The following is a 24798-nucleotide window of genomic DNA, read 5'->3' as shown; positions in this document are numbered from 1 at the left end:
AAGGTCTCACTAAGTAGCCCTGGCTGGCTTGGACCTTGGTATGGAGATCAGGATGACTTAGAACTTAGAAAGATCAGACTCTGCATGTTTAATTCCCCACCCCGAAGAATTAGGTATTAAAACCAAGCATCTGTGACTTACAACCTCAATTCTTTCTCTTTATTCTGGTGTGCATGCAGTGTGTGTGTGTGTGTGCTCACGCACATGACCCCACTCGCACATGTGTGAGTGTGAGTAAGCAAGTGTGCCTGCCTTGTGCAGTGTGCCCTTCCTGCCGTGTGCAGTGTGCCCTTCCTGCTGTGTGCTGTGTGTCCTTCCACATTTACTTTCTGCTGGAGCTGGAACTCAGGTGTCTGGGCAGCAAGCACCGGCACCTGCTGGTCTGGCTCCCAGGGTTCCCTGCTCTTACTTTTTATTGTGGGAAAATTCTCATCTCTAAGTTGTTCAGGGCGATCTTGACCCTTGACCTGCTTCAGCCTTCTGGGAGTCTTTGAAATCCCTGGGGTTTTATCCCATGCCACCTGTCCTGACCAGGAACTTCTGGTTTCCACTGCCGGATTCCCTGACCTTTTGATTAGATGAGGAGATAGAGGGCAGAGCTGACCTTGACCAGAAGAACAATAGAGTGGTGAAAGGTCAGAGGTCAGCCTCAGCTTCTATCTCCATCTTTAGAAAACAGAACCCCCTGAGGCCGGGCGTGGGGGCACACACCTTTAAACCCAGCACTGAGGTTGGGGGTAGGGCGAAGGGTAGAGAGGCAGGTGGATCTCTCAGTTTGAGGCCAGCCTGGTCTACAGAACAAGTTCCAGGACAGCCAGGGCAACATAAGGAAACCTTGTCTCAAACAAAACAACAACAAACAAACAAAACCAAACAAACAAAAAAAGAAAGAAAAGAAAAGAAAATAGACCCTTCTCACCTGCCTGAAAGCAAACCAGTGAGTCACTGGTCACGGATACAAATTGCTTTTGTTTTGTTTTGTTTTTTGAGATAGGGTTTCTCTGTGTACTTCTGGCTGTCCTGGAACTCACTCTGTAGACCAGGCTGGCCTCGAACTCAGAAATCCACCTGCCTCTGCCTCCCAAGTGCTAGGATTAAAGGCGTGCGCCACCACCACCCAGCTACAAACTGCCTTTGGGCCAGGATCTAAGTCCTTTGAGCCAGGTCCAGAGCAAGTCCAGCCTTCTCATCCCAAAAGTGGAGCATCTGCCGGGACCAGGCACTCCAAATGGGCCCACAAGAAGACCAGTGGCATCCACCCTAAGGCCCTATAGCTAGGCAGAAGGAAGTTCAGACTCCAAAAAAAAGGGAAATGAAGGATATTAGCATAGGTTATCCCACCAAAATTGGCTAATTTGCATATGAGAAGGAAAAATCTTGAGGCAGTTAGAGACCTATAAAACTTTCCTGCGGAGACTAGAGAGACTAGGACCTGGTGAGAGCATCTTTCGGGAGGGAAGCAGGATGGAGAGCAAGTCCTCTGGTGTTAAGTGCCTTTCCCATATCTTAAGTTGTATAATTTACATTTGCAGCAGTGGAGGTTGAACCCGGAGCCTCTGCATGCTGAGGCAAGAGTTCTGCCTCCGAGCTACAGCGTCAGCCACCTGGCTTGTCTTTTCTGTTTTTCAGTTGCTGTGGTCATCACTTGCAAATATTCGTGATGTTCTTTATTTACTGTCATTTTCCAAAGGCTTACTTATTTAAATCAGTTTTGATTTGTTTCATGTGTATGAGAGTTTTACCTGCACATATGTATGTGCACCATGTACACACCTGCTGCTATTGGAGTTCAGAAGCAGGCAGATGCCCTGGAACTGGAGTTATGGATGGTTCTGAGCCTTCATGTGGGTGCTGGGAAGTGAACCCATGGCCTAACAACTGAGCCAGCTCTCCAGCCTCAAAAGATTTAACTATGTATGTGAGAGGGTGCATGTGGATATGTTAGTGTGTGTGTGTGTGTGTGTGTGTGTGTGCGCGCGTACGCGCATGCATGCCAAAGTCATCGGTGTCCCCTGAGTCACAGGTGAGTTACTCAGTGCGGGTGCCAGGAACCAAACTCGGATCCTCTGCGAGAGCAGCGCCTCTCTCCCAGCAGCTGAGCCATTTTCTAGCCCTTCTAGGTGTTGATTTTGAAGTGGGAAGTCCACCACAGAGGATTTGTTAGCCAAGTGAAGTGACAGTGTAGGTCAGGAAGTGTCTCAGCAGGTGAAGGCGCTTGCTGCCTGATGACCTGAGTTCCATCCCAGGGTCTCATGTAGAGGAGGAAGGAAAGAACTGACTCCACAATCCAGTGTCCAGCAATCTCCACAAGTGCCATGGCCCATGCACACCCGCACACACATCACACACCCGCACACCCATCACGCACCCATACACACATCACACCCGCAAGCACATCACACACCTGCACGCACATCACACACCAATACAATGTATTCATTTTCGATTTTAAAATAAGCAGCACACAGTGGACGGCTCCCAGTTGTTGAACTTTGATACCCTTCCTGTGACAGAAACTGATCCACTTCCATCTCCCAGAAAAGCCAACAAAGCTCAAAAGGCCGTACAGACTTCACCCCACCCCTCCCAGTTCAGTGAGGTCCCTACCGCTGGGTATGCGCCAGCCTCAGAGACACTAGGTATCCCTGGTACATCCTCAGAGCATCTAGGACTCTCCTCTGTGGCTCACCAGCTCCCTCTGCAGCTTGGCCTGGCACCAACATGCCACCCTCCTTCCTCCTCCTTCCCTTTCCTTTATGCCTGACCTTGGGACCCTTCCCAAGCCTTACTTAATTACTTTGTTGTTTTCCACGTTTCCACCAGCAGTTGATAAACTCCAGCCTAGTTTGCCCCAAGGCTGGCTTCTGTGCGGCCCTCCAGCTAAGATCTCCTCTTACAGACAATCCCTGTAGTCCCAATTAGTGTTAACTTCCAAGAAAAAATTCTATGACTTGAGCCACAAGCCAGGCACAGCACACACTTGTAACCCGGCATCTTAGGCAGCAGAGACAGGAGGGTCATAAGTTCCAGGCCAAAATAAAAAACAAACAAAAAACTGGCATTGTATGTACAGGGTATTCAGACATACATACAAGGAAAATACTCATACACATAAAAATGTCAAACTATTAAAATTAAATAAACAAACCCCACAGCTGACCATCTACCCCATCTCCACAAGGACAGAGGATGTCTCCTCACCCTGGGCTGTTGCCCCAAGCAGGGTCTGTATTGCACAGATGAACAAAAGGAACACTTGTACCCTGGCCTTCTGTATAGATGTACAGAGCATGGGGGAGCCCAGGAGCCCCAAGAAGTCAGATGGAGAGGGAGGGAGAGAGGGAGAGAGGGAAAAGGAGAAGAGGGAGAGAGAGAGAAAGAGGGAAAGAGAGAGAAAGAGAGAGAGAGAGAGAGAGAGAGAGAGAGAGAGAGAGAGAGAGAGAGAGCAGTCCAGCTTACAGACCTTTTCTTTTTGGTGTCTTTGGAGGCACTCAGAGATTGAACCCCACTGTTTCTCAGGCACTGGCTCAGGTATGCTCTCAGGTGCTCATGGGTCCTCATCCTGGGTTGTAGAACCTTCCCAAGCTCTCCTGACAGCAGATTCAATCTTTCTGGGATTTCTTTCCTCCCCACAGGAAAGAAATGGCTTCTTTTTTGGCTTCTTCCTTGGCTTCCCTTTTTCTAGATCTCTGAACCACAGAGGGCGAGGGGCTGGTCCAGAAAGGGAGGTGTGATGGATGTACAAGGGTTTAAGCACCCCTTACAAGTCCCTGAGATCAATCCCTGAACTCTTCCTCCCAAAAGGCAACAGTGGGGAAAAATTTATGAAATGTTTTTTGGCCTAGAAGTATTTGGGACCCACCTGGGCAATACAGCCAGAACCCCACCTGTCTCAAAGGTGGGATTATGGAGAAGAAAGACCAGAGTTCTTTTCCCACAATCCTGTCTGGCAGCATGTAACGACCTATAACCCAAGCTCCTGAGGGTCAGCTCTGGGCTGTGGGCAGGCACTTGCAGTCATGTACATATACCACACACAGGCACATAATACACAATTTTTAAAATGGCCAGACATGGTAGTACATGCCTATAATTCCAACACTTGGTGGGCAGAGGTAGGGGGATCTCTGTGAGTTCAAAACCAGCCTGGCCTACAAAATGAGTTCTAGGACAGCCAGGGCTACACAGAGAAACCCTGTCTCAAAAAACGAGCAAAAATTTTTTTTTCTTAAATGAAACTGAACATGGTGGTGCAATCCACACAGGGAGACTGAGGCAGGCTTAACAAAGTTCTTGGCTAACCTGGGCTAAATAGTAAAACCCTTCCTTAAAGAAAAAAAAAAAAAAAAATCTAGGGCTGTTGAGATGGCTCAGTGGTTAAGAACACTGACTGCTCTTCCGGAGGTCATGAGTTCAAATCCCAGCAACCACATGGTGGCTCACAACCATGTGTAATGAAATCTGATGCCCTCTTATAGGTTGTCTGAAGACAGTGTACTTATTTATAATAAAACAAAAACCTTTGGGCTGTAGCAAGTGGGGCCAGAGGGAGAAGGGAAGGGGGGAAAAAAAGAGAGAAAAAAATCTAGAAAGAAGGGAGGGCCGGATGGTGGTGGCACACGCCTTTAATCCCAGCACTTGGGAGGCAGAGGCAGGCGGATTTCTGAGTTCGAGGCCAGCCTGGTCTACAGAGTGAGTTCCAGGATAGCCAGGATTACACCGAGAAACCCTGTCTTGAAAAACCATTTAAAAGAAGAAGAAGAAGAAAAAGGAGGAGGAGGAGGAAGAGGAGGAGGAGGAGAAGAAGAAGGAGGGAGGAAAGGAGACAGAGAAACTAGTGGTTTCGTTTTTAAAAATGTATTATTTTGGTCCCAGTCACTGAGCTGCCTCTTCCCCCTTGAGTCCCCTCGCTTCCTGAAGCTCCGTCCCCTGCCTCCCCGCCCGCCACCCCCACCCCCCCCCCCCCGCCTTCTCCTGCACCAATTTCCACCGAGGAATCGTCTTATATGTCCTGTCCGTATGTCCGATATCCAGAACCTCCACTCTTTCGACCCCTTTGTTGATGCAAGTAAGGGTGATGACCTGAATTCAACAGAGAAATGGCAGGAAGACCCTTACAACTGTCCAAGGGATCGCTGATGATTACGATAAAAACAAACCAGTGAGGGCGTTTAAGAACTTTGCCGGCGATGGTTCTGCAATTGGGCGTCCAGAGTATGGTGAAGTAATTCAGCTCCAGGGTGACCAGTGCAAGAACATATGCCAGTTCCTGACAGAGACTGGACTGGCTGAGGAGGATCAGCCGACGGTTCATGGGTTTTAAGTGCTTGTGGCTCTCGGAAGCTTAAGTGAGCATTTCCTTGCAATGAGTAGAGTTTCCCTTCTGTCCCTTGTCACAAGTTTAAAAACCTCACAGCTTGTATACTGTAATCATTTGGGGTCCGCTTTTAACTTGGACTAGTGTGACTCCTTCATGCAATAAACTGAAAAGAGAAAAAAATTTTTTTTTCACAAATATATATACATATATATGAAATGCACATATAATTTGTATAGCATATACAAATGTTCTTTGGGCCATTATCTTCTTTCATCGCCTTCCTCTGTCGAGTGTCTCAGGAAGGTAAAGATTTTCCAAGGTTGCAGTTAGCTCTTCCTTTTGGACTCAGGCCGCCAGACCTGTCGTCCGTGCTGATTCTAATCCTGTTCACAGGCCTTTGCTTTTGCGGGACCCACAGATCTTTTCAGTGGACATGCAGCTGAGAGATGCTAATGTCACCGCCACGCTACAAACCTGGCTGGGAGGCTAGGGTACTGTGATAAACCAGGTGTGCGTATTCTTGAGAGGCCTAGGGCTTGGGCAGGCGGCCTGACAACGACAATGCCTGGGGCCAGGCGGTTGTTCCTGAGAAGATAGTGTTCTGGAGGGCAGGGTTATGAGGCTGACACACCACAGAGGCTTGGGAGCCCTGAGTTCTGAGACTGTGTTCCTCAACTGAGTAGGACTGTGAACTTCTGGCCTAGCCTGTACATCCAGGGGGCTGGGATCACAGATGCGTGCGCTACCACCCCCAGTTTATGCAGTGGTGGGGGTAGAACCAGCTCTGGAATATGGACTTAAAATGTATGTTAGGGCTGTGCTGCCGGCAGTCATCTGGAGGTACCACTTAGGGGTGCTGCTGGGGGTACCACCGGGGGTCAACTGGGGGTGCAGCTGGGGATGCCACTGGGTATGGTACTCTTCTGACCAGGAGGAACCCTGTGCTAATTTTATCCTTCCATCACTTATAGATTTGCCAGATATAGCCGAGATGCACAGGTTGACTTAGAATTTTGTATAGATAGTAAGTTCTTAGCATGAGACTGCAGAGAACACCTTAGCTGAAATTCAGATTTAACTGGGGCCTCCCACAGCTTCATCTGTTAAATCTTGAGATTTGTTTAGAAACTGGTTCCAGTCGGGTGTTGTGGCTTACACCTGTAATCATAGCTCTTGGGAAGGGGAGGCAACTACCCAGCCTGGGGACCTAGTGAGTTCTAGACTAGGCTGGGCTACAGAGAATAATTTTCACAACTGTCTGGCACTTGTAACCTTAGAACTTGGAAGGTAGAGGTAGGAAATCAGGAGGAGATCAGGGCCAGTTTGGGTTACAGGAGATCCTCAAAGCAATCAAATGAGCTGAAGAAAAGCATTAATCCTGGCTGGAGAGTCGGCTCAGTGGTTAAGAGCACTGACTGCTCTTCCAGAGGTTCTGAGTTCAATTCCCAGCAACCACATGGTGGCTCCCGACCATCTATAATGGAATCTGATGCTGGACAGTGTACTCACATACATAAAATAAATAAATCTTTTTCTAAAAAAAAATTATAAAAAAGCATTAACCCATATATGCTTGACCACCTGATTATAATTTCTGGAACTGAAGAAGAAAGAAGAGAATTGGTGGCAAGCTGTCCTCTGACATCCACATTAGCACCTGCACTCATCACACCACACATCACAGCAGCGTGCACGCTCGGGCACACACACGCACATGCACGCACACACATGCAGGTGCACACAGGCACACACACATGCACGCACACGAGCGCACACACGCACAAGCATAGACACTCGGGAGCCCATTAGCCTCTCAGCAGCCATGGCCAAGCACCATTTTGCTGTCCAGGAACAGGCTCTCATGAAAATCTTCACTCCTAAGAGTCTGGCCCATCTACAATTGTCTGCAGGGTGTGTTCCTAACAATCTCTGAGTCACCGGCTGGAGAGATGGCTCAGCGGTTAAGAGCCCTGGCTTCTCTTCCAGAGGATTGGGTTTAATTCACAGCACCCACCCGGCAGCTCACAATGTCTATAACTCTTGACACCCTCACACAGCCAAACATGCAAGCAAAACACCAATGCCAGTAAAATAAATACAAACAAATTCATCAGTCACTCTCCTGCTTGGAATCCTGCTGTTGGGGACCCCCTGGTAGAGTGTCTCCAACAAAAGCTCCTGGTACCTCTCCTCTTTCTCTTGTGCACCTGTGTTTCTGGTGCTCGCTCTCCCTCTCACTGTTCTCCAGGCTTGCTTGTCCCAGCCTCTCTCCTGTGGATGCAGTAGACAGAAGAGAGGGCACACATGCAGCGTGTGTGGTGATGTGCCCTGCCGTGCCCACCACACACAAAGAGCTTACTGAAAAATCAAGCATACTCTGGCTGCATTTGTGGGTGGAGCCATTAAAGCCATGTGACTGTCTTTTCAACATGTGACAATCTTTTCACGGCAGCCATTAAAGCTAAAGCTTCAGAACCAGGTAGAGTGACTCCTCGTCTGTGATCCAATCAGTTGAGAGGGAGAGACAGGAGGATCCTGGGATACATGAAATCCTGTGTATAAGAGGCAAGACAAAAGGGACAAAGGGCTGGGACATATCTTAGCCGTAGAGTGCTTCCCTGGCATAACTGAAGCCCAGGATTTCATCCTCAGCAGCCCATAAACATGTCCCAGTGGTGCACACCTATGGCCTCAGTACTCGGGGTTGAGGCATGGAATGCAAGTTCAAGATCACCCTCAGCTACTTCGAATTAGATCAACCCCAGATACCTGAGACCCTGTCTAAAAAATAGTAAACAAAGCCTGGCTGGGTGTGGTGGGAAATGCCTTTAATCCCAGGAGGGGCAGAAGCAGGTGGATCAAAGTGTCAACCTAGTGAGTTTCAGGACATCCAGAGCTACATAATAGAGAGGCTCTGTCTCAAAAGAAAAAAAAAAAAAAACTAATGGGGGAGGGGAGGAATGTTTGAGACAAGGTCTCTTGCAGTCCAGATTGGTCTGGAACTTGCAATGTAGCTGAAAATGTCCTCGACCCCTGATCCTCCAGCCTTCACTTGAGTGCTAGGGTCCCAGGGGTGCGCCATGTTCTTTGTGTGGATTACCTCCAGGAGATTCCCACGTATCTGGAAGGAAGTTAGTTGAGGAATCTCCATCAGGTTGGGAAATGGAAGAACAAAGACAGTCACATGGCTGTTGAAGGTGGAGGCTGGAAGGAAGGGCCTGCTAGAGGCCTGGTCTCATCCTCTTCCCTGTGTAAGGGGAAGGTGTGAATAAAGTCACTAAAGTTCCCATACTAACAAAGGTCAGAGGGTATCCTGGGACCATATGGAGGCTCTGGGAAGACAAGTCCCACCTGGCAGCAACCCTCAGCCTCAGTGCTGAGGGATAAGGATAGCTTTGCCTGGGAGGCCCCGGGACACCACCACCCCTGCGCGTAGCTTCACCCCCAGGATGGAAAAGCTGTCGTCGTAGGGAAGTAGTTCACTTCAACTCTAGAATTTTTTTTTTAAAGATTTATTTATTTTATATATGAGTACTCTGTCTTCATGCACACAAGAAGAGGGCATCAGATCCCATTACAAATTACAGATGGTTGTGAACCACTGTGTGGTTGCTGGGAATTGAACTTGGAACCTCTGGAAGAACAGTCAGTGCTCTTAACCACTGAGCCATCTCTCCAGCCTAACTCTAGGAATTTTTTATTAAGCCTACTCAAGGCCAAATATGGCCATCCATGGTAGACAATGAGACTTCAGGAGGACCCTGGGTTTGTGGCCAGCCTGGTCTATACTGTGGAATAATCTCAAAGAAAAGGTAGGGGTGGGGGGGAAAGGGGAATAGAATGATAAAGAATGAGGACCTGGGTTTGGTCTCCAGTAATTAAAGCTGAATTGGGTGTAGAGACCTATGTCTGTAATTCCTACCCTTGGGAGTCAAGGGCAGAATGAGTTCATAATCGTTCTCTGCTCATGTCAGAGTTCAAGGCCAGTCTGGCTGTGAGATCACATGGATTCTGGGAGGACCCTTTGGGTTGTGTCAGTCATGGCAAGAGAGGTTCTGTGGCAGCTGAGAGTGGCTGATGAGATTGGAGGATTCTAAGATACTGGAGACAGTCACAGCTCAAGTTCAATTAGGGACTAGCAAGGAGCTGAGGTACAAGAGTTCAAGTGGATGTTCAGGTTAATTCCTCACCAACTAGATAGCAGAGGCTGGAACAGAATTATGATGCGGTGGGCGACTGTCTAGCTCGTGGCAGGCAAGTCTAGCTGTGATGTGCAGCAGTCAGTCGAGGAACACGGACACATGGCTGCTACTGAGGCCAAGAGTAGAGTGAGACAGGGGTGGGTGATGAAGGGCATGCCAGAGAGCCAGGCTGGCCCCTTGTTATGTACAGAACTCTAGAACTCAAGGCCTTGTCTCTTTTGGACACGGGTGACATTTGGCTTCAAATTCTATCATTCAGGAGGCCGAGGCCGTAGATTGCTAAGAATTAGGGGCAGCCTGGACTGACTACAAGGTGACATTCTCTCAACACACACCAAACAACACCCAGAAGAGCAATAATAAATACAAGTGATTTATTTCTTCCCTGATTACTGCTGGGCTCAACTCTCAAACCTCTACTTCCTGGCTTTTAGGGGCCAACATGGGGTCACTCTTCTTCATACTTCATCTTCCACCTGACCCAGTCAGACCACTCTGGGTGCCAGCCACCATTATGACTATTTCAATGGTTGCCTCCTGGTTGTCTTCTCCATGTGTCCAAGCCGCCTCACTTGCGTCCAAACTGGGCCACGCCCATCAGAATCCCCAGTGTTCTGATCTCAGTCAATGGATCTTCCACCCTGCTTTCTGCCCATGCTCACTCAGTCTCCTCCACTGACCCTGCATAGTCCTGTTCCCTTCCCAGCCACAGTGCCTCATGGGTAAGTAACAGGCTGTCACCTTAGGCCTCTGGACTCAGCTGAGTTTAGGTCTCAGCTCAAATCTTGGAGACAAAGTAGCCCTGGATGGCCTCAAACTCAGATCTGCTTGCCTGTCTATGGGATTAAGGGTGTATGCTGCTATGCATAGGCATAAATTACTTTGGAACTGTTCTAGTATTACAAGGGATTTACTTTCAGTGTTGGACTTGTAACTGGAGTCCAGGACTTAGCCGAGATGCAAATGTAGCTCCTCAGAGATGCTGGAATGAACAAGCCATTCTCAGACATCTGGATTAGGCATTTCTTCTTGTCCTCTCCAGGATGAAAGAAGCAGGTCAGTTCATTCTAACATGTCCACAGTTAGGGTTGAGACAGGAATTGCTGCGATCTCCGGGCCTTATTCAGGTCCTTATGGGACCAAGATGGAAACGAAGCCCAGAAGGCTAGCCCTGCAGAGAACCCTAAGCAGCATCCAATGCAGGGGTCTGTATACCTCTTTAGAGATAGATACTAAGGTCTCAGTTCATAAGGGGTGCAACTGGCACAGTGCACACATTCTCAAAGGCCTGAAGTCGGAGCCCTTGGAACTCAGTAACTGTCACTGCAGCTGTGGGTCTAAGAGCCCGACCTGCTATTGTGAATTCCCCTATTTTAAGGGGATGAGGACATAGGGACATGGACAGACAGACAGACTTCTGCTCAGTTTTCAGAGAAGACAGATGTTGAGGCTCAGCTGCTGACGTGTCAGAATTGACTAGAGGCCAGGTTGACTCAGGGACAGACAAGAGTGTTCCTTTGGACACCTTCTAGATAGAGGCTTTTGGGCCCATATTTCAGAAAAGCTGTTTAAATGAAAACATTACAGCTTGCTGGTTGGATAAATTATGAAATTTATTTATATTTCACCTTCTAAAAGTCAGCACATAAGCACACTTTCTGGAAAGTCATTATATTAGAAACAGCGAGTGTGATGCAGGACAAGAGGTTCCTGCCGCCCTGTGGCACAGCTGTGCCTTCTCAGTTCCTCAGGGCAAGGTCTTGTGGAACCTCCCTCCACATGTCTCCTGAGCAAACCTTTCCAGAGGGTACAGTGAAGAAGCAGTAACGTTGGGAAATAATCCTGTCTGACTCTGCTGGCACCTGAGCTGGCTTTGCCCTGGTTGGCAGAGGCATCACTGTGGAGGTGTGGTGGCAGAAGCACAATGCTGTGTGCAGTCTCAGATGGACCAGAGTCACATGACTGGAAAGAAGACTTACCCCAAAGCCCTAGATCTGTCAGAGGGTCTGTTCTGTGCATTAGACTGGTGGTGCCCTTCTTTGTACTTTGTAAAATGTGCTGGATTTCCAGCTTAGAGCTGCTGCTCAGAAAGCCTCCAGCAGGCCACCTCCCTCACCTGTGCAGGGGCCTAACTTTCTTAACTTCCCAGGGGTATGACCCTGGCTTTACCACTGCCTCCAAACTGAAAGGCAGGGTCTAAAACATACACTTGCACAAGGAGGCAGCAATACTGCTCAGGTTCATCAAGTTACCAAGCAGCACACAGCAGCCGGTGCTTCCCTCAATACACTCTAAAGAGCAAGAATGTCAGCAGGTCCTCAACAGAGCGGCACATGACCCAGCCACCTGAGGACACTCATCAGCATCAAAGAAAAACAAAAAGCCACACAACCCTCCACCTTCTCCCTACTTACAAATAAACACGCCCCATCTTTGCTAACCAACTTTTCCACTACAATTCTATGGTGATACCTTATCCTAAAAAGGCACCATCAGGCATTTAAAACAGAAGCCATCAGGTGTACAGATGTGCAGGTGTAAGGAAACAGCAGTAACCAAAACTTCCACCATCAGACTGCAACGTCCCCCAGGAGAAGAGGAGCAGAGCCCTGGCCCAGTAAACTGCAGAACCAAGGCACCTCAGGACCAAGGAAAGGAATCCCTGTTTTATTGTGCTATTCATGGCCCAGGGCAGGTCCTGGCTGGCTGAGAGGACCTGAGAGATGAACACCGGACAACAGGATGAATGTGAAATAAAGTCCTGTGGGAGAAGAAGCTGGACTCTTCTTAAAGGAGGCAGTGGCTGAGGTGTGGTGAAAGCAGACCATAGACAAACAAGGTTACCAGTGGGGAAGACAATGCTGGCAAGAGCCTAGAGGAAACAGGACTCTCTCTGCCCTAGGGCCCCATCATCCTTGAAGAAGTGACCCTGTCTGGTGCCATGGCTCAATTCCAGATCTGCATTACATGTGAGGTGCAAGAGTCAAGGGCTCACACCTAATGCATAATGGAAGCTCTAGAGTGAGGTGGACAGCAGGGACCCTGTTCATTGGTCGATGATGGAGCGTTGCAACACCTGCTTTATCATGTCATCTTCATCAACATCGTAGTCCTGAGGGCAGAAAAGACAGCAGCCTAAGTCGCTGTTCACACCCACCAGCGTCACCTCCACAGGAGCCTCCCAAGAGGGTCTGGAGAGGGCTGCTAAGGACCCCGGGCCCCTGTCTAGTCGCTGTGGAACTGGGAAAATTACTTCATCTCTCAGTGTCTTTGGTGTCTCTACCATTAAGTGACAGTAACAGTTTGGGGCTTAAGAGACAGCTCAGCAGTTAAGAGTACTAGCTGCTTTTCCAGAGCAGCCACGTTTAATTCTCGTCACCCTCATCACCCACGGTGGATCATAGCCACCTAACTCCAGTCCCAGGGGATCCAACACCTCTGGCCTCTGGCAGGCTCTACCCACATGTGGTATACAAACATGCATTCAGGCAAACACTCATAAAATAAAAATAAATTAAATCTAAAAATTAAAAAGTAACCATTCCTGGGGCTGCAGAGATAAGCTGGTAAAGTGTTTGCTGTGTCAAGCACAAGACCCCAAGTTCAGATCTCCACCACCCATGTAAGAAGAGGGTACCGAGATGCACGCCTGTGATCCCACTACTCTACACTGGAGACATGGATCAGAGGCGTGCCCCACTAGCTGGTCTAGATGGAGACACCCTATTTCAAAGAGCAGGGTGGAGAGCAGTAACACAGCTGACACTTGACACCTAGCCTCTGCCCACGCACGCAGACTGCATCCAAGCACACACACAGACAGACACACAGACACACACAGACAGACACACACACACACACACACACACCCACTAAACAAAATTCCTTCCTCAATGGAAAATGGCCCAGAAGATAGTACACACACGTGGCATAGACCAAATACTCAAATGTTGAATTCAGTTCATTGATGGAGAAACACACACATGCAGACACAACTCAACTGAGGTGCTGCTCCTAAGAGGCTTCAGTGCCCAAAAAAACAAGCAAGGCTTTTGAAAGCAAAGAGGTACGGTGGACACGAGAGCCAAACAATCACCTTCAGTGGGACAAAACTCTGCTTGAGCAGTTTTAGGAAGGCTATTACCTCTATAGTTAGTGAAATGTAAGTCTTGGAAGTCTGTTCCAAATACTACCAGACTGAGATAAATGTTTGTTTTGTCCACTCTGAAACATGCCGCCTGGGTTAGTCTTGAGTTCCTGATCCTCCTGTCCCCACTTCCCAAGTGCTGGGAGAACAAGAGTGTGGCTGCAAGCTTTTAAAAAGACTTATTTTTATGATGTATTTATGTGCATGTGTGTGGAGCAGAGACTGTCATGTGTGTAGGTGCCTGCAGAATCCAGAAGAGGGTGCTAGATCTCCAGAGCTAGAGTTACAGGCATGCTGAGAGTTGAACTTGGATCCTCTGCGCGCACACAGAGGCACAGAGGCACAGAGGCACAGACGCGCGCGCGCGCGCGCGCGCGCACGCGCACACGCGCACACACACACACACACACACACACACACACTATGTGCCCTCCATTCCTGCCATTCTCTAGCCTGAGCCTGGTTTGTGTCACTGTCTTGACACTGCTGGGGACAGAGCCCAGCATGGCTTGCATGGGGGTAAAGGCTCTCCACTAAGTCATACTGTACTTCAGGCAGCAACCATCAGTTGGAGCTGCACCCTGTCAGCTCATAAAGCTCCGTGAGGGAGGGCCATTTCCATCTGCTGCCTCATCTTCATGGGCAGCTGAGCAGAGTGGAATCCAGCTATGTTTGCTAAAGGGGAAGACCGCACACAGCACAAGTGGGCAAGACTCGGAGGGAGAGGAAAGGAAGGAGGACGCCTCACAGCTGGAGGACTGCCAGGGCGTCTAACGTCTCACTCTGGCACCCACCCACTAAGAGACATTGTGTAGCTTCCCTTTGGGAAGGAGAGCTCCTCAGCCCAGAATAGGGCCCCAGGGAACCCCCTCCAGAAACCTGAGCAGCAGTGCTGTCCCCTGGGGCGGTGCAGACTCACCACAAAGGTGTCGTAGGAGAAGCGGTGGCGGCGCTGGATATGCTCCATGAAGTTGGCGCTGCGGTAGCTGGGGTCTCCCCAGGGCATCGAGGCACAGATGGGACAGACCTGTCAGGACGCAAGGTGATGCAATCTGATGCCTGAGCTGACCCTCTATGCCCTCTGCTCAGGAATGCTCAGCCCTTCCTGATAAGACAGCTTTATTGACAAGCCCAGGTACAAGGAGTGGTCACTTTGCTCCATAAACATGAAGCAACCCAGAAAACACTGGTTTATTCAACTCAAATGACATGTGGGAATGGGCACAGGCTTGTAAATGAAGGTAAAATCCAGCTGGACACAATGATAACCGAGTAACGGACCAGAAGACAGGGATGAGGCCAAAAGTGTGCACACAAAAAGCCAATCTGAACAGGCATGGGGCAGAGCACATGTTCTTTACGTCAACACCAAGGAGGCAGAGGAAGGAGGTAGAGAGTTCAAGGCCAGCCTGGCTACAGGAGTGATTTGGGGCAATGGCAGAGCAGGCCTCAGCACAGGCTGCTTGGATCACGAGAGTGAAGAGCACTTGGACATCTCAGGTGGCCCAGCTCCTGACCCTCCCCCTTTGATTCCCTGCTTTGCTCCTTTTGCTGGACTCAATGGGCAGCAGCCTTCAACTGCAGACAAGCCCAGCTTCCTCCTGCCGCCAGGAGGAAAACACACTTCCTTAAACTCAAGAAGCTTAAGTCCGCCTCCTTGACTCCATCTCAGCTCTCCAAGCTCACATACTCCCTGCTGAACTCAGGCTGTGGCCACATGAGTTCCAGGCCTTTCAGGGTCACTGTTCACTGTGGAACCTGAAGCCCTGAAGCCACTCCTGAGCTGGAGCTGTGAGCCTAGCTAGATAAGGACGAAGCAGCACCTGCTCCCCTGACATGACAGCCTATGAACAAGAGCACCAGTAGTCCTGAACACAGCTGGAGTTTGAACCACCTATACCAGTTCTGACAGTACCCACTTATCTCGACACCTTCTGGGCTGGTGCATGGCTTAATGATGGAGCACCTGCCTAAAACAGGTAAGACCCTGGTTCAATGCCCACCCACAAGAACATCGAAAGAGAACATCTGCAGCTGTGTGTGGCAGCTTGGGCCTGTGAGCGTGATCCTGGTTTGGAAGGTGAAGCAGGAGACCAGATTCAAACCCAGCCCTGCTACATGGTGAGAGTGAGGCCAGCCCAGCCTACACGAGACTCTGAGTTTGTTGTTCTTGTCTAAGTGATTTTTAAAGAAAAAATTTAAGATATACACTAAAATATTCAGTATCTTTAAGTTCTTCCTAAATGGCTAATCTAAAAAAATAAAAATCATACATATATAGAACATGGTTAAGTAATTTGGGCAAAATGTTAAGTTAGGTGAAGGGTAAGACTCCATTGTACAGCCTGGTCATTTTCTATAAGTCTGACTTTTTACCTAATCAAAGAAGAAAAGCCAATCCTTACCACAGACTTGGTATCCGTGCTGTGAGTGAGTTTGCAGTGCTCCACAAGTCCTTCCTGATCAAAGTTCTTCTCGGGACAGTAAGGACAAGGAAAGGTGTATCGGTTTGGGACACTTCTGGAGGTGAGAAAAGAGCACTGAGACCTTTTCCACTGTCTCAACCACTGCATACATGAAGCAGCAAGAGCCGAATGCTTGCAAATCAGGAGCACAGCTTGACATGAACACATCCCTACCCCAGAACCTGTCAACCTTGGTTAGCTCCAGTGACACCTCCAATTCTCCAAATCCACACACCTAAACCCTCCAACCACACACACATTCCACATCTTTCTGGGGGAGTAGGTTGGTACCTTGGCTGAAGGGATGCATCCTTGGTGGTGGCCTTTACACCTTCCATGATGTAACTCTGGTATTTGGAACATGAAGCCACGTGGGCCCGGATCTTAGCTAGGATGAACTTGAACAGAAAGAGGAGGACCAACATTAGTGAGGAGGCCGTGAGAGGAGATCCCAACCAAGGGCAAGAACCACTCCTGACTGCCGTGGACAGAAGCCAGGCTGCTGGTTACTCACCCACATCTGCTTCCACTGTGAGGTCACTCGCCCCACCATCTGCTCTTTGCTTACTGACATTTCCCAAGTGCTATTTTAAAAGTACGACAATCTCTTATCTATTTTGTGTATGTGTATGTGACCTGCATGTGGAAGCCAAGGACACCCCAAGCTGCTGTCCTTATTTTTCTACCTTGCCTGAGACAAGAACTTTCACTAGTAGTAGGTAAGCCAGCCTGGGTGGCCCACAAGCCTCTGCTACAGCATCAATCTACCCGTAAGTTCTGAGCTCAGGTCTCAGGTCCCCAGGATTAGGCAGCAAGCACTACTGCCTGCAAAGTCATCTTGGTGGCCCTACACTCACATCTGAATTTGTCTCTTACTCAAGCATGGTGGCACACGTCTGTAAGCTCAAGGACTCTGGGAGGGTAAGGCAGGCAGGGGGACCACCAAGAGTTTTAAGCTAGCCTAACCTAAACAGAAACTGAGTAGTATTTCAGTCTGCCTCCAGCTGCATTTTTGTTGTTTTGGAAGGGGGTCTTGATTTATTATTCAAATTGGCCTGAAGAAATCCTCTTGTCTCAGCCTCCACAGTAGAGACTACAGATACACACTAAGACACTTGGCCAGGAGCTCTTACAGAATTATATAAGGGGAGTGGGTTGTGTGAGGGGGGGGGGCCTTTGATCAGGATGTAAAATGAATAAATTAATGGGAAAAAAAGGAAAAAAAATACACAAAATGAAGAAAGGAGATTATATGGGGGCATGCCTAACATACAACCACAAATTTTTATTGTTTTGTGACAGGGTCTCATATAGCCCAGGCTGGCTCTGAACCTTTATTCCCCTGCCTCACCTTCCCAATGCTGGTATTACTGGCAGGTGCCAGTAACACACAGCTTTACTAACTTTGGAAATGGAGAAAATTAAAAGCACACAGAGGAGAAAAGTGTCAATGAAAAAAGACAAAGATTGAGGCCAGTCTGTTGAGATTTGAAATGAAAAAAAGTGAGAAAGAGGAAGGTTCCAATCCCAGAGCACAGGCACTAGCCAGAGTGCACCAACTCAGCCGTAACCTAGGAGCCAGCCCAGAGCACGGACTCAGCTATCCATATAGGAGCCTGAATTTAAATGTACAAACCTGTAAAGACTATCCAAGTCTTACTGTGTACCCCAACACTAAACCCTCTGGAAGGATACATACATTTTATAGCCATCTACACTATGATGCTCAGAATTCAGAGTTCAAAGACATTCCCAGACTTAGTGAATCTGAGGCCAGCTGAGGGTACAGGAGACCCTGAGTAAAAATAAAAAGGGGGCTGAAGAGATGATCCAGCAATTATGAGCACTGGCTGCTCTTCCAGAGGACCCAGTTCAATTCCTAACACCCAAATGGCAGCTCTCGACTGTCTGTAGTTAGGTACAAACAGGGGACACCTTCACATAGACATACATGCAGGCAAACTACTAAGGCACATAAAAATAAATAAATCTTAAAAATATAAAACATAAATAAAAGGGGCAAGAAACCTGCCAGGCATGATCACTCACGTTTGTAATCCAGCACTTGAAAGGTGCAGGCAGGAGGATCAGTTTTTTTTTTTTTTTTTTTTTTTTTTTGGTTTTTCGAGACAGGGTTTCTCTGTATAGCCCTGGCTGTCCTGGATCTCACTCTGTAGACCAGGCTGGCCTCGAACTCAGAAATCCACCTGCCTCTGCCTCTGCCTCCCAAGTGCTGGGATTAAAGGCGTGCGCCACCATCACCTGGCTAGGAGGATCAGTTAAAAGTCAGCCCTGACCATGAAAGACCCCACTGTTTGTGTGATCTTAGCACTTGGGAGGTTGAGGCAGGAAGATCTCCTTGAGTCCTGGTATCTGGTTCCAGGACAAATCAGGACACACTTTGTCTCAATAACCAAAAAAACAAACAAACAAACACCCCCCCCCACAAAACAACAACAAAAAAGACCCAACAAACCAACAGGCCAGGCAGTTAACGGGCAAGCACTGAGACTCAGTTGTGGTGACTCACACCTGTAATTGCAGATTGCAGCACTCAGGAGCAGAGGCAGGTGGAACTCTCAGTTCAAGGCCAGCCTGGTCTACAGTAAAACCTTTCTAAACACAAAACTAAAACAAAATGAAAAAGACACACAAGTATAAATCAAGTATAAAAAAGAAGAAACAGGGCTGGAGAGATAGCTCAGTGCTCCTGAGTTCAATTCCCAGCAACCACATGGTGGCTCACAACCATCTGTAATGGGATCCGATGCCCTCTTCTGGTGTGTCTGAAGACGGCTGCAGTGTACTCATGTAAATAAAATAAATAAATCTTAAGAAAAAAAAAAAAGAGAGAGGGAAGAGTAAAGAGAGTAGCAGGTGCATCTTGTGTGTGTGGCATCATTTGCAGTGACATTTGCCTAAAGGTAGAAAGCACTGAGCAACTTTCTAACTGGAAAGCTTCCCTCCCCCACAGCCCAAGTGCCAGGGTCCCCAGTGTGCAACATCACACAACAAAATGACCTGCCTTTCCAAAGGGATCTGTGGGGGGAAACACAGTGGTGTGTTACACCTTTTTATTGTCTAGAATAAAAACTGTAATGATTTAGAAACCACTAAGGGAGATAAAGCCCTAGTTATCTGTGCTCCCAGCAGCAGTGAGCAGGGTAGGCAAGCACCCCGCAGTGACATAGCCCAGTGTAATCGTGCAAGGACACATTCCACTAGTAGGGAGACACTGCTACGGCCCCTCCACCTCACACCCCAGACTCTCTCAAGGGCTAGAATACAATAGTCAATTTTATGACTCTAGTGGCTATGAAGACTATGAAGTTTCCTTTGAGCTCAGTGTGGAGTTTTCTTTTTTTGAGAGACAGCCTCATGTACACCAGGTTGGCCCTGAATTTTAGATCCTCCTGCTACCACACAGAGTGCTGGGATTACAGGTGGGGGCCACCATGTCTGGTTGAAAGGGTGCTGGGGATGGAACCCAGGGCTTCTTGCATGCTAGGCAAGCACTCTATACTGAGAGATGTTCATTTTATATTTATCTTAAAAATCAGAAACAACCTTATATTCTAATGAGAATAGAAAACACACATGAGAGTTACACTTTCTGAAGTGAAGTAGGTCTTCAGTAGCCTAGCCTGGTTTAGGGCTCCTAGCTTTGCTGCTTCTGTCCCTAAGCGCTTAGAGTAGAGGTGTGCACCACTCCCCAGCTGAAGATGGCCTTTTATGCTGGTGGGGATTTATTTCTATGGGTTTCAAAAGTAAATTGTATAAATCACTAAACCAACTCATGAAAAAATAAAACCCAGCAAGGTGAAAAAAACAAAAACAAACCAAACAAAAAAAAACCTACCACCCCCCAAGCCTCCCTAGCACAGCCACGCACACAGCAGGCATGCACTTGTGCTGTCGGCCAGTGTTGAGGCCCTAAGTTCAGCTCCAGCTCTTTTACCATCTCATCGCCAAAGGACAAGGACTCTCCATGGTAAGTCCACATACATTCTTACGGCAGCCATGGCAAGAAGTCTCTATGCTCTCGATCTGCCGCTCGAGCTCCACAGCTCGGACGCCAGGTGCCAGAGCGCTGCGACACACCCCACAGACAGGTTTCTTCGGCTTCAGACACTCCTGCAGGCATGCAGAGCAAAAGCTAGAACAAGACATACAGAGAACCTGTGTCATGCAAAGAGACAAGACAACAAAAGTGGATCAACTTTTAAAAGACACCAATGAATAATGGATTGGGACAGATTCACTGATCTTATTCAAATAAAATACCATGCCCTTCCACAACTGAAAAAAGAACCTGTACCTGGGCTTTGGGACACTATGGAGAACACACACACACCCCTGCTATTTGGAGAAAGGCATGGTGTTTGAGCCTTCAATGCTTAGTGCCTGTCACTAGGAGTCTTGGTGGGGTTTCTTGAGCCCCATTTTCTTATGTGTTTAAAAAAAGATGTTTGCCGGGCAGTGGTGGCACATGCCTTTAATCCCAGCACTTGGGAGGCAGAGGCAGGTAGATTTCTGAGTTCGAGGCCAGCCTGGTCTACAGAGTGAGTTCCAGGACAGCCAGGGCTACACAGAGAAACCCTGTCTCAAAAAAACAACAACAAAACAAAACAAAACCAAAATAAAAAGATGTTCATACCCATATGGAGGACTGCTGGAGACTGACTGTGTACACACTAGGTGGGACTGTTACTATCAGAGGCAAAAGCAAAGCACTGTGGAAACACACAAACCCAGCGGAGCTAGTGCTAATCAGACCTCAGAGGCAGCCTCTGGATCAACCTTAAAACAGTGCGGGGTTGGCAGACAAGGAGAGAACATTCCATGCCCTCAAATGAAAAGTTCAGTCTGTGCATAGTGGTGCATGCCTTTAATCCCAGCCTTAAGGGGCAGAGGCAGGAAGTTCTCTGAGTTCCAGACCAACCTGGTTTACGCAGCAAGTTCCAGGATAGCTAGAGCTACACAGAGAGATGCTATCTCAAAAAAGCAAAGTAAACACACACCAATCCCCAAATTCAAAAGTGTCAAGGGAACTTTTTACTCACAGGCAGACAAATTAAACCGTACCAGATCATGCAGAAGCTACTGAGGGAGGGAGGGCACTCAGGCTGAAAATTCTCACATATTCAAGGAACTCAAACACCATGATCCAGAAGCAGAGGTGGCCCCTGCTGGCTCACAGCACAAGAAGGCTAATAAGGCACAGGACACCACTCTGACAAAGACAAACTACTTATCACTCTGGGTACTACTTACCCAGATCTTATGGTCATTTTAACAAAATCTGTTAGAAATGCCCGGGAAGGAGGGGTGTATGTGTATGTATCAGAATGGACACACCTCCCCCCCCCTTTTTTTTTAAACTGTCTTTAAGAAATCTTTACCATTTCTATTAGGAAAAAACTCTAGTCCAGTATGGGAGGAAACTAGTTATTTACCTGAGGGCAGAGGAGACACAAAGGCCCATCCTTATGATTCTATACTTTTTTTGTCATGTTTGTTGAAGACAGGGGTACTCTGTATAGCTCTGGCTGTCGTCCTAGAACTTGCTCTATAGACCAGGCTGGTCTTAACTCAGAGATCTGCCTGCCTCTGCCCCCTGAGTGTTGGGATTAAAGGTGTGCACCACTAGGCTGGAGAGTTGGCTTAGCAGTTAAGAACACTGCTCTTCCAGAGGTCCTGAGTTCAATTCCCAGCAACCACATGGTGGCTCACAACCATCTGTAATGGGATCTGATGCCCTCTTCTGGTGTGTCTGAAGACAGTTACAGGCTACTCATATAAATATTAATAAGTAAATAAGCACCACTACCACCCAGCATGATGCTGTATTTGAAGAAAACAGTGATTTCATGTGGTGATGAAGAATAAAGACAATAATGGAGAGCCTGGCAGGTGGGGCACGGGGACTACCTCTGAGATGACACTGAACGGCAGGCCACAAAGACCTGACTGCAGAGTGCCACAGAGATGACACCAAACAGGAAGGAGTGTGTCAAATACAGAAAGGAAGGCCTTTGGGGCAGTGATGTGGCAGATGACACAAAGAAAAGGCAAGGCAGGGTGGTCAGGCCCTTCGCTATACCCCATCCCAGGAGTACTCAAGACAACTGAGGAATCCAAGCCAGCACACAGATTTTAACAGTCTACCAGACACTTACAGCCTGTGTGTCTGAGTTATACCCCTTCAAGGAGGCAGCATCTAGCTGTGTCTGGAGCTAACTTTCAGTTTCTACTTCCTAGAAATGGGCATCACCTAGTTTTAAGCCTGTCAGCACTCTTTAGCATCTAGCTATCTGCACTCCACCAGACCCAAAAGGGTGTAGCCTCAGGGCTTGACCTGAATTTCATAAAATCAAATGCCCCAACCACAGCTGTAGGGCTCTCCAGCTTCAAAGGCAAACATTAAAAATCAAGTAAGTAAAGCCCAAAGCACTTGGAGGAGGCAGAGTCAGCTACCCTCAACAAGGTGTGTCTGACTTCAAACAGCGCCAATCTGCTGAATACCGGGGCTGGTAGTGTGTGCTATGCCAGTACTGCTTTTTGCCCTCTGACCTAGGAAAAGGTCAAGGAAGCCTCAAACTCTGGTGCTTCTCGATCATGTTTCTTCACAAATGTTAACAGCCCCCACGTGCTCTCCTACTGTATACACACCATAGTTTGAACAGTCATTAGTATTTCCTTTTAAAAAGATATGAATGTGTGTGCCACTGAGGACAGCTGGAAATCAGAGGACAGTTTGTGGGAATCAATTCTTCTACCATGTGGCTCCTCAGAATTGTCCTCAGGTTTGGTGACAAGAGCCTTCAGCTTCTGAGCCGTCTCACTGGCCACTACTTACCATCAATTTCCTGAGTTGTAAACCCGAGGGCCAAACTGCCTTAACTCTATCCCAAAGCAGCACACGGAGGGCATGCAGACACTCACAGTAAACTGACTGTGAGGGGGTCTGGGGATGCTCACAGTGCCGAACACTGGTTTACATTAACGGGCAGAGAGGACACGGTACTCTCTTCCTGTGTCCCTGCATGCTGCTCCGTGTAATGAAAAACGCTAGCAGAGCCAGGAGAGAAGCGAGGGAAGTCATCTACATCGGGACATGAGGCTTGAAGTAGTGGCGGCTGGTGATCCGTCCCGGCTACCTGTACCTGAAGCCGAGCTGGCAGGAGCTGTGTTGCTGGAAGTACCGAGCATCCTACGGTGCTGGGAAGGCCCTGCCTCGGCCTGCACGGGCATCGCACCTGGGGACGGTGGAGCAGGTGAGGCTGCCCCGAGTGAGCGAGCCTTCACACTTGCAGGTTTATTCACCGGGAACAAGGCTGGCGCTCACAGGACGGAGGCGGGAATGCCTGTGCGTCCAAAAAGGGGCGCCCGAGTTGGGGAGTCGCGAAGACCGACTCCTAGGTGACCGTCAGTGGACGGGGCCACAGGGAAAATGAGGAAGGCGGCCGAGCATCCCCGGCGTCAGCTGAGGGCTGTTTGAAATGTGCAAGGACGGAACTGAGATCCCGCTACCGGGTCACAGCCCCCAGGGAAGCGCAGGCCGCCCTCCGCTCAACTCCTGAACCCGCGGACCTGCCTGGCCCGTGACACCCGGCTTCATTCAAGCCGAGGGAAGCGCGCCTCCGCGAGCACCCCACACCCTGTCCGCGGGTACGGCCGAGCCTCCTCCCGACACTTCCCTTTTGTTCCAGCCTAGCCCGGCGGCCTCCCGAGCACTTCGGACGCACAGCCGGCGGCCCGGGGAGGTGCGACGCCGAGGCTCGAGGGGGCCGGCCGTGTCCCCCGGCGTCAGACGCCGCCGCTCGCCCGGCCGCCCGCGCTCCGCGCCCCCTCCCCGGCGGGCGCCTGCCACTCACACGTGTCCGCAGGGCACCTGCACTGGCTTCTCGAACACTTCCAGGCACACGGGACACGTAAAGCGGCTGAGGGGGTCAGTCTCGGACGCCGGCTTCGCCGACGGCGCGGCTCCGTCGCAGGAATCCGCCTGCGCCGCCGCCATCTTGCCGCCGAGGAGCGTCGCGCAGGGAGAAAGAGCCGCCGGAGGGGGCGGGACCGCCGTCGTTTGCGCACGCGCGAGGCCCAGAGATGGGCGGAGTCGGCAACCGACCCGTGCGTTTGAAAGCCGCCGCCCACCAGGTGTGTAGATGGCAGCCTGGTGACAGCCTAGAGGACCCAGCCACGCCGTGCCCACGCCTCTCACGCACAGGAACTCAGACCGTGAATGTGTATTGTTATTACCAGCCCGTGAATGTGTATTATTACAGTTAACCTTGGGCTAGCTCACCAGCTTGCCCAGGCGAGGTTTGAACTTTCCATCCTCCTGCCTCAGCCTACCAAGTAGTTGGCAGTACAGACTGCACCACCAGGTGTGGCCAGATGAGTTTATCTGATTTCTCAAGGTTTTTCCTGACCGGAAAGGAGGAGGCAAGGTTTCCTGCCTGTACCTCTAAGGGGTACATGTGTGTCTCACAGAACCCCCTTCCCCGGTAGGTGGATACCACCTCCGTTAATCTTCCCAGTTTTCTAGACATACTTATTGCCCTTTCCCTATGGCTTGTATGTGGCCTGGAAAAGTAAAATAAAATAGGACGGAGGCTTGGACTGAAGGAGGTATAACAGGAAGATACTGGACTGTGAACGATC

At 49.1% G+C, this 24798-nt stretch overlaps 1 protein-coding gene and 1 pseudogene across 1 annotated transcript; one reads left to right on the top strand and one right to left on the bottom strand.

Annotated features, from left to right (window-relative positions):
* The first annotated feature begins 5019 nt into the window (after positions 1-5019).
* On the top strand, positions 5020-5323 carry LOC117703433 (eukaryotic translation initiation factor 1 pseudogene; annotated as a pseudogene).
* Positions 5324-11117: 5794 nt separating this feature from the next.
* On the bottom strand, positions 11118-24191 carry Rnf114 (ring finger protein 114). Its single transcript, XM_034495037.2, has 6 exons — positions 24012-24191; positions 20140-20290; positions 16426-16532; positions 16075-16189; positions 14589-14696; positions 11118-12634 (listed from the first exon to the last, which is right to left on the bottom strand). The coding sequence occupies exons 1-6, from the start codon at positions 24152-24154 to the stop codon at positions 12569-12571; spliced, it is 690 nt and encodes a 229-aa protein (XP_034350928.1). The 5' UTR covers positions 24155-24191; the 3' UTR covers positions 11118-12568.
* Positions 24192-24798: the final 607 nt, after the last annotated feature.

The sequence above is a fragment of the Arvicanthis niloticus genome, chromosome 2, assembly GCF_011762505.2.
Source record: "Arvicanthis niloticus isolate mArvNil1 chromosome 2, mArvNil1.pat.X, whole genome shotgun sequence".
NCBI lineage: Eukaryota > Metazoa > Chordata > Mammalia > Rodentia > Muridae > Arvicanthis > Arvicanthis niloticus.
This window is presented reverse-complemented; position numbering and strand designations above follow the sequence as displayed.